The sequence below is a fragment of the Herpailurus yagouaroundi genome, unplaced genomic scaffold, assembly GCF_014898765.1.
Source record: "Herpailurus yagouaroundi ecotype Mexico unplaced genomic scaffold, PumYag 85287, whole genome shotgun sequence".
Lineage (NCBI taxonomy): Eukaryota > Metazoa > Chordata > Mammalia > Carnivora > Felidae > Herpailurus > Herpailurus yagouaroundi.
In genome coordinates, this window is record NW_024421224.1 from 1,690 (window position 1) to 11,783 (window position 10,094).

Here is a 10,094-nt window from a genome sequence, read left to right on the forward strand (position 1 = left end):
ATGTCTGTGGACTGCACAGGTAGGGAAATTCAAGGTTTAGAAAAGCTGAAAAAGTTGCCCAGGGTCAGAGTTGTAAATAACAGAGTGAACATTTGAACCCAGGCTGTCTGACTTTAGAGGAGGGGCACTTATCAAAACAGAAGAAATCAACAGAGGAGTGGGTAAGGGAGAGCTGTGAAGAAATTACCCCTATAATGACCACCTGGGCCAGTGGGAGTGGAAAGAGGCGAATATTCAGATGTATTGTGGATCCACAGGAGGACCATTCTGGGTTTGGACTGATTGTGAATCTTTTATGCTGAATTTAGCTGCAGTCAATGGAATGCCAGCTGGCTAGGGAAGGGGAACAATGGCACTGGATGTGATCACCTGTAGTGTGTAGACAAAGGTAGGTCCAGGGACTTAGGGAAGCCATTTGGGATGGGACATATGTGTATAAAAGTATATACTTATATGTATGTGTATATCTATATATCTATATCTGTATGCTTTTTTTAAGTTTATTTATTTATTTGGGGCAGGGAAGGAGAAGTGGGGGAGGGAGAGAGAGAATCCCAAGCAGGCTCCACACCATCAGCACAGACTCTGATGCAGGCCTTCAACTCACGAACCGTGAATCATGACCTGAGCCGAAATCAAGAGTCAGATGCTTAACCGACTGAGCCACCTGGGCTCAGTGTATTTTGTATGGCTTCATGTATATTTTGGATGGCTTCAGTTTACTTGCCTTGACCATGGTCGACTAGTTTAAATTGAACTCAGAGCTCTGAAGTGAGGTATAACCTTATACACCTTCAAATCATGATTGTTTTGAAAGCAAATTACAAAATCAGAATGGGCATCAGCTGACCTCTAATCTATAGCTCATTCAATCCTCACAACCACCTATGAGATTTTTTAAAATGTTGGCTTATTTGAATATTGATTTTTTTAAAGAAAACCGACTTCGTGTTTTTGAGCAATTTTAGGTTCATAGCAAAACTGAGCGGTAAGCACTGAGTTCTCATGTATCCCCTGCCCCCACAGGCACAGCCTTCCCCACTGTCAACATCTGGAACCAGAGTGGTTCATTTGTTACAACTGATGAACCTACATTGATACATTATTATCATCCAAAGTCCATTAGACTACATTGGCGTTTGCTTTTGGTGTTTTACATTCTGTGGGTTTGGACAAATGCATAATGATGTGTATCCACCATTAGAATATCACACAGAACAGTTTCACTGCCCTTAAGATCCTCTGTGCTCTGCTTATTCATCCTTCCCTCCCCCTAAACTCTGGCAACCACTGATATTTTTATTGTCTCCATAGTTTTGCCCTTTCCAGAATGCCAAATAGTTGGAATCATACAGGATGCATGTAACGTTGTCAGATTGGCTTCTTTCGCTTGGTAATATGCATGGCAGTTTCCCCCATGTATTTTCATGGCATGATAGTTCATTCCTTTTTAGTGCTGAATAATTCTCCAAGGAACTGCTATTTTTTTTAAGTTTATTTATTTATTTGTGGGGGTGGGGGGAGTGGAGAGAGAGGGAGAGAGCATCCCAAGCAGCCTCCATGCTGTCAGCGCAGAGCCTGATGTGGGGCTCGATCTCACAAAAAGGTGAGATCATGACTTGAGCTGAAGCCAAGAATTGGATGCTTAACTGACTGAGCCACTCGGGCACCCTGGGACTGGTATCTTTTATCCTATTTCACAGATAAAGAAACAGGCACAGAGGGGATTAGTAACTTGCCCAGATACAATCAGTACAGATCAGTTTGATTATAGGTCCTTGTCTCTTCTGGGGCAGGTGGGTGGCTCAGTTGGTTAATTGTCCGACTTCGGCTCAGGTCATGATCTCGTGGTTCATGAGCTTGAGCCCTGCGTCAGGCTGTGTGCTGACAGCTCAAGGCCTGGAACCTGCTTTGGATTCTGTGTCTCCCTCTCTTTGCTTTCCCCTCCCCCTCCCCCTCCCCCTCCGTCTCTCTCTCTCTCTCTCTCTCTCTCTCTGAAAAATAAATAAACCTTAAGCAAAAATTTTACCATGCCTCTGAATTCCATGAAAATTTGGTTTCTCGTGATGAAAAGCAAGAGTTTTTCACGTGACAGAGTTGGGGTAAATGGAAAATCAGGGCAATGGAGCCAGCCACTTTGCTTGCAGAAAGTTTCCACAGCTTCCTGCATATCGACGAAAATGGAAAACCGAGAAAATAAGATTTTGTTTCAAAAATTTACTTTATATGGAAAAATGCTGTCTGCTTTTGAAATTCTGGTTTAACCCCCTCCTGCTTCACTGGTTTGAGAATATGTTTCTCTTCCCTGACCCTTAATTTTATTATCTTTCAGATTATATCTGGGTGCTGGCACCTAGCCACTCATCTCCCAATGAAGTACATTCTGGTCACTGGAGGGGTCATCTCAGGCATTGGTAAAGGGATCATCGCGAGCAGCATTGGAACGATTCTCAAATCATGTGGACTCCGAGTCACTGCCATCAAAATTGACCCTTATATTAACATCGATGCAGGCACTTTTTCACCTTATGAGCACGGTATGAGAGAATAATTTCCCCGTCTTATAAAGCATGGGGTTAAATTGCAGCTCTTTCTTGTATTTTGGGTAATTTCTTTAGGTTAGAGTTCCAGAAGTAGAGTTGCTGGATCATACATTATGAACATGTGTATGAGGATACCATTTTGATTGTACCTTTTGCAGTACAAATTATGTTTTTTATTTTACAATAGAGGTCATATAGTTCTCTTAACATTTCATTGTTAAGAGAAGTCAGACAATATAGATCATATTGACAGTTATATTGACAATATAGACTGTCATGAAGAAAATGAAAATCATCCATTTCCCACCACTTGGGGCAACTATTAGTAATGTGGACATTTGAGTGTATATGCCAATTACTTTTTAAAAGATATTAGCACTTACATACTTTCTTTTTTTTTTTTACTATTTATTTATTTTTGGGAGATAGCGCACACGAGCAGGGGAGGGGCAGAGAGGGCGACAGGGGATCCAAAGTGGGCTCTGTGCTGACAGCAGAGAGCCCTATGTGGGGCTTAAACTCACAAACTGGGAGATCATGACCTGGGCCAAAGTCGGCTGCTTAACCGACTGAGCCACCCAGGAGCCTCTAGGTACTTTCTTTTTAAACTTTTTACATGCAAGCAGGAAAGTGCATAGATCGTAAGTGTACCACTTGATAAGATGAACATACTGTGTAGCTGGCCCCCAGATCAAGAAACAGAAACCCCTCGTTGCTCCTTCCATCTTTCCCCACCAGAAACCACCAAGGTGACTGCTATCCTGTCTTCTAACACCATAGATTACTTTTGCTTATTCTTTTTAGCTTTATTCTTTTTTTACTTTTTCATCTTATTTTTATTACGTACTACATAATACACCGTGTGCTGCGTAACCTACTAGTAGGGATACATGAGCATTAACAGAGTTATTTTTCAACAATTAGGAAAATGCTTCCTTAATCAATGTTCTCTAAACTTTTTGACACATCGTAAAGATTAACTCCAGACATTACTTTTGCTTTTTTTTTGAACTTTAAATGAATTGGATCTTATAGTCACACTAGTTTTTAATCTAATTTTTACAACAATGTAATGTGGACATTTATATATATTTTATACTCTTAAAGGCTGCACACAATCTGTACAATAATAGGAAATAATTTCCAGTGTATCGATATTATAAATAACACTGTGATGGAAATCTTGAAGTCTTATTTTTTTAAACATAAATGCCTGTGTGCAGAATTTTTGATGTCACATATGCTTTTCAGGCTTTTGGCGTATGATGTATATTACCAAAGGTTTTTAGGCTCATGATCCCTTATCTATAACTCAAATCAAAAAAGTTCTTAGAATTCTTCATAAGTTTGTGGTTATTTATAGTCTTTTTTCAAAAGTTTTGAAAATTGAAAAATCTTCATAAAGGTGTGGCTATTTCTAGTCTTTATTCTACTTGGAATATGTTTTGATTCTTTTTTTAAAAAAATAAGGTTTATTTATTTATTTTGAGAGAGAGAGAGAGACAGAATGAATCACAAGCAGGTTCCACGCTGTTAGCACAGAGCCTGATGCAGGGCTCGAACTCATGAACTGTAAGATCATGACCTGACCTGAAATCAAGAGTCATATGCTTAACCGGCTGAGCCATCCAGGTGCCCCTGGAATGTGTTTGATTCTTTATTTCACTTGGAATGTGTTTGCATTTGAAGTGTTTTCTAATATATGGAGTTTTCTATAGTACCTTTCCATAATCTGAAAAACTTCAAATTTCAACTTCCATCTTGTTTCCAAGGATTTTCTGATAAAGGCTGTGTATCTGCACCAATTTATATACACATCAACTGCATAAGAAGACCTGTATTTTTATATCCCTGCTGAATATTATTCTTTTTAAACTTTACTAACCGGAGAGAAAACCAAAACACAAAACAAAACTAAAAGTATCTCATTGTTCTAATTTGGATTTCTTTGATTTTCATTTTGTCTGTGGAATGACTTATTGAAGTCAATGGTAGATTATATTTTTGTTTGAAACCATTACACAACTTCCTTCTGTGGAGTAAATTTCCTTGTCCCATTGACTTTGGACTTTGGTCATGTACAGTGGTTCAATCGTCCAGGTCTGTTTGGAATTTTCGTGGTTTTGAAACTGAAAGTCCAAACCCTGGGAACCCTATTAGTCCTGGGTAAACCCGAGAGAGTTTTTCCCTAGGAGACATTAGTGAATGTGACATCTGCCTTGTTGAAGCAGAAATTTTCGGTACCGTGGCATGATCTGGCTCTGTCTCTTTGGTGCTTCTGCTCTCCTCCCTGAGAATTGCCTGCCCCGTGTAGGTCTGGGTCCTGGAATGAGATGGAGTAGACGCACAACTGCCCCACAGCCCCCATGTAACTCAAGGGAGAAATCAATAAGCATTTTGTAAGTCACTAAAATTTTAGGGTTGTTTGGTGTGCAGCAAAATTGGCTAATGCCATGTGCTATGCCAATTTTCCTTTGGATTTTTTAAAATGATTTTCAAGAATACTTTATGTAAAGTGTATTAACCTACATATACATATATATATATACACACACACATATATGTATACATGTATATACATATATGTATATATATATATAGTTTTACTCTATTTGAAATTTGCTTTAACATTACCTCTGTTTGTCACTGATGAATTTCAACTTTCCATTTATGTGATTAAATATATCAACTGTTTCCTTTATGGTTTCTGCCTTTGATGTCACTTTAGGCTTCTCTGCCACAGGAATATTTAAATACTCATCTATATTTTCTTATGGATCTATATTTATAGTTTCATTTCCTTTTGCTTTAACATTGATAACACATCTGGAATGTATGAAGATGTAACATAATTTTTTTTCTTTTTTCTTTTTTTTTTTTTGTTTTGATTAGCCAACTATTCCTAATGGCATTTCTCAAAGATTTCATCCCTTTTGTGCTGCCTGGAAATGCCACCTTTTATTATATACTACATTTTTGTCTCTACTTAGGTCTATCTTTGTCCTCTGTTCTGTTCCGGATTTCTGTGTTTATTCCTGCCTATCATTTTAATAGCTGCAGCTTTTTATTATCAAGTAGGTCAGAGCTCTCCATATTCCTTTCTTCTTCCTTTGTTTTTTTTCTGAACTCCAAAATGTTTGTTGTATACAGAATTAACTTAGGAACCATTGTGTTCAACTTTACAAGAAGTTGCTTCGGAGTTTTTGACAAAAAGTTCCTTAAATTTATGCCTTAATTTGGGGAAGAATTGAACACCGAAAATATTGACTGACCCATTCAGGAGCTTTAGAAACAGCTTTCCTTATTTTTATGCCTTCTTTATTTGTCTCTGAAGTAAGGTTTTTAAGTTTCCTAAATATAGACCCTATGTTTCTTTGAAGTTTATTTCTGAGTGGTTTATTTACTTTGATTTTGTGATGCTGCTCTTAAGTTTTTTATTATTATTATTTTCAGGTCCTATATTAAATTCTTTCATGTAGTAGGGATCTTTTGGATATTTTGATTCTGTACATTTGTGGATGCTATCTTATTCCATCTTTATATATATTGGAATATAGGTATGCATATGTATTTCGATCTTCCTTTACTCACTGTTTTTCATTACAAGGGCTTTTTATTATTTTTTGTGTGCTTTGTTTTGGTAATCACCTGTTTTTCTAGCAAATTAACTTTAGGGTCACCCTCAAGTTGAAAAAATATGTTGGAATTTTTATTATAACTACACTAAATCTAAGAACCTGTTTTGTTTATTTATTTTTAAATTATTATTTTTTGTTTATTTTTGAGAGAGACACAGACAGCACAAGCTGGGGAGAGGCAGAAAGTGAGGGAGACACAGAATCCGAAGCAGGCTCCAGGCTCTGAGCTGTCAGCACAGAGCCAGACTCAGGGCTTAAACTCACCAACTGTGAGATCATGACCTGAGCCGGAGTTGGATGCTCAACCAACTGAGCCACCCAGGCTCTCCAGAACCTGTTTTAAAGACTTGTCATTCACATTTTCTCTTTCTCTCCTAGAAATATAATGTGTATGTACTTTTAAATTTTTAGGAATTTAAAATTTCAGGACTTTAAAAATTCAACTGGGTTTGGCCTGAATCAACTAAAGAGATTTCAGAGATCTTCCCTTATGTGTCAGAAGTTAAGATGATCAAAGTAAAAAGACTCCTATAGATTGGTGATTCCTCATTAACATGAGACAGTGGAATTTGGAGTGGAAATGAAATTTGGGGAATGTGAAAATAGTGCTATTTCATTAGTTTGGTCTTTTGTTCTTTAAGTTAGAGATTTTCCTGACCTCACGTAGGTACTTTCTAAGGTAGACATGAATGAAGGTATAAAAGGTTTCTGAGGAGTGCCTGGGTGGCTCAGTCGGTTAAGCATCCGACAAGACTTCGGCTCAGGTCATGAGCTCACAGTTCACGAGTTCGAGCCCCGCATACGGCTCTGCAGTGCAGAGCCTGCTTGGGATTCTTTTTCTCTCTCTGCTATTCCTCTGCTTGTGCACTATCTCTCTCTCTCTCAAATTAAATAAACTTAAAAAAAAAGGTTTCTGATTCTGTTTATAAGCTAACCAACCTTCTTTTTTTGGTGTGCACATCTTGAAATCGGAGTAAATGATATAATTTCCTTGATCAGGGAGAGGTTCAATTCTTACAAGGTGGTTTTTGAACACTGGACTCCCAATCAGTGCCCTCAAGCAACAGCAGAGACCTGGAGACATGCGCAATAGTTAGCACAATCATCCTTGTCTGATTAAGTCTTTATCTCTGTCCTTTTTCAGGTGCCGTTGTGCAGGTGGCTGGTTGCACACACTGGCTTTTTTGCCTCATTTTAACTAAGTTGCCCTGTTGGCCTGCTGGGGCCCTGCTTTCCATGTATTGTCTGTTTAATTGTGGCTTAAGATTCCTGAGATGGGAATTAAAACATTCTTGTGCCAATTCCAGAATTCAGGGCACTCATGCTTTGAAGTAAATTGCTATTTACCTAATGTGGGGCTCGAACTCACCACCCTGAGATCAAGAGTCGCACATTTCACCAACTGAGCCAGCCTGCCGCCCCGAAAGCAAATTTGTAAATTTACATTGCCTTTTTTTTTTTTTTTTTTAATCTTAGGTGAGGTATTTGTCTTAAATGATGGTGGAGAAGTTGATTTAGACCTTGGAAATTATGAACGGTTCTTGGATATTAACCTTTATAGAGACAACAACATCACCACTGGGAAGATATATCAGCATGTGATCAATAAAGAGAGGCGTGGTGATTACCTGGGGAAAACAGTACAAGGTATTCTTTTCCATAAAGGTTAGCGAGACCTGTGTGCTGAGCACCTGCTCAAAATAGATGTGAAGATGAGAAGGTCCCTGAACTCTACAAGTTCCAATCCTTTTCATATCTCTGCTTTCTTTTCCTCTTTGTTTTATTCAGAGGTGTCTACTTCACCCTTCATGTTCTTGATTGTATTTTCATCAGTCTTTTTGTTTATTACTAATGTCATTGTTTTTCCTAGTCCATATATCTGTCTTTGGCTTTTATGTATAAAATCCATGGAGAACCATATTCATCACTTTTACCTGATTGAGATGCAGATTTTTTTGGTTTGTTTTTATTTTGTCTGTCTCCTTTGTTCTTGTATCTTTGCATGGATCATACTTACTCCGCTTTGAAGGACAGCGTTGGGGATGCACTGGGGGATTGAACTGGAGTTCAATGGCTGGTTGGAGTGGCTGGTAGTATGGTCTGACCCTGTTTTCACCAAGCCTTTTCCTGAGTGGTAGGATTCTCTTTTGTCTTAAGAGAGACACCCTGTCCTCCCTTCTCTCCCTCCCATCCCCACCAACTCTAGTACTCATACGTACTTACATGTTGCAACCAGCTGAGAAGTAGACATGGGGGTTGGATGGATGGACATCAAAAGATCAGCCGTGTTATTACTGAAACTGGATGGTGTGGCTTAGGTGTCAGCTATGCTTGTGGTTTCTAAGTTTTCCCCCTGAGTGTTGATCTTGGGAGGACCCATGGGAGGGAGCGTTGCTGCATGTATGTGGGTTGTTCCAGATGTACCGGTTGGTGACGACTTCCTGCCATCTCGAGGGAGCAGCAGGTGTGAAGTAGAGCAGGCAGCAGATCCTTCCTTGCCTCAGCTTCCCAGAGGGCGACGTTCCTGCTTTGTGTAGCCCATTAAGTTAGTTGGCTGTACCCGAGAGGATGTCGCCTTTCTGTCTCTTCAGCAGAGATCACTAGCTGTAGGCCTGCTCACCACCTAAGGGACCTCTGGGCCTCAAATCCTTGCTGGGCCGTCACCTTTTGGCCTCTTCACCTGACGTGAGCAGCCACAGGCCCGTGGTCAACATGAAGATCTCATCTACACCCTGAGCAGACCCGTCCCCACTGGCTGGTGGGCTGTGGGGCCGGACCACTCTGCGTCTTTCTTCCCCGTGGGGTCCAGCATACAGTACCCTTGACAGCCCTCCCTGCAGGTTTTAGTTGACATGATGGATGTTTCTAGTTGAATCAAACATGGCATTTCTCTTTTCTGTTTCTTGTTCTCTGTGGTCGGTCAGTTTCAATAGAAATGACATAACATTTAAGTGAGTAAATCTATATTGTGCCTATAATATTCATTTCAGTGAGATGGATAATAACATGAGAAATGTAATTTGTCTCATTTGCCAAGTGGCTTTCAGGTTATTTGGGAGGTCTAAAGACACAAATACGTTCCTTTCTCCTTGATAACCATGAAATAAGCTTTTGTGCTAATTATTCCTTCTTTCTACAGTTGTCCCTCACATTACTGATGCTGTCCAGGAGTGGGTTATGAATCAAGCTATGGTGCCTGTGGATGGTCATAAGGAAGAGCCCCAAATATGCGTTATTGAGGCAAGCATAGAAATTTTTGTTTTGTAAACTTATATCCTGCTGGGTTTTTAAGCATCTAGCCTTCATTCATTCAGCACATATGTATAGACAGCCTCCCATGTGCTAGACACCGTGCTAGGAGGTGGGATTACAGCAGGGAATGACATGGATGGTCCCTGCCCTGGTGGTCCCAGATCAGTGGGCAAGATGAGCACTAAACACGGTGAGTACTCTTGGGATCGGTGCGCAGCCACCTGCATGTGGAGGGAAATCAGTTGCATGATGCATTCTGGTGAGTGCTCTTTGAGTACCGTTGACTCTTGAACAACTTGGGGATTAAGGTCGCAGACTTCTCCCCTCACCCCCAGTTGAAAATATCTCTGTATATCCATGTGTAACTTTGACTTCCCCCAAACTTAACCACTAACAGTCTACTGTTGACCAGAAGCCTTACCAATAACATACACAGTCAATTAACGCATACTTCGTATATGTATTATGTACTATGTTCTTATAATAAAGTAAGCTAGAGAGAAGAAAATGTTATTAAGAAAATCACAAGGAAGAGAAAATATGTTTACAGTACTCTGCTGTATTTATTTTAAAAAGCCATGTATCAGTGAACCCACACCATCCAAACTCATGTTGTTCAAAAGTCATCTGTATTTACAAAGTGCTCTGGAAGTAGAGAGAG

General features: G+C 39.6%; 1 protein-coding gene across 1 annotated transcript; it reads left to right on the top strand.

Annotated features, from left to right (window-relative positions):
* The first annotated feature begins 2,315 nt into the window (after window positions 1-2,315).
* Window positions 2,316-9,463, top strand: LOC121026347 (CTP synthase 2-like). The gene is made up of 3 exons (XM_040469211.1): window positions 2,316-2,537; window positions 7,658-7,828; window positions 9,321-9,463. Exons 1-3 carry the CDS (start codon window positions 2,372-2,374, stop codon window positions 9,446-9,448), a joined length of 465 nt encoding a protein of 154 aa, XP_040325145.1. The 5' UTR covers window positions 2,316-2,371; the 3' UTR covers window positions 9,449-9,463.
* Window positions 9,464-10,094: the final 631 nt, after the last annotated feature.

What these genes read in the sequence shown, in the direction of transcription:
- LOC121026347 (XM_040469211.1), top strand. Translation starts at nt 2,372, where the DNA reads ATGAAGTACATTCTGGTCACTGGAGGGGTCATCTCAGGCATTGGTAAA. An exon ending in TTTTTCACCTTATGAGCACG is followed by an intron (nt 2,538 to 7,657) that starts GTATGAGAGAAT and finishes TTTTAATCTTAG; the next exon opens with GTGAGGTATTTGTCTTAAAT. An exon ending in CCTGGGGAAAACAGTACAAG is followed by an intron (nt 7,829 to 9,320) that starts GTATTCTTTTCC and finishes TTCTTTCTACAG; the next exon opens with TTGTCCCTCACATTACTGAT.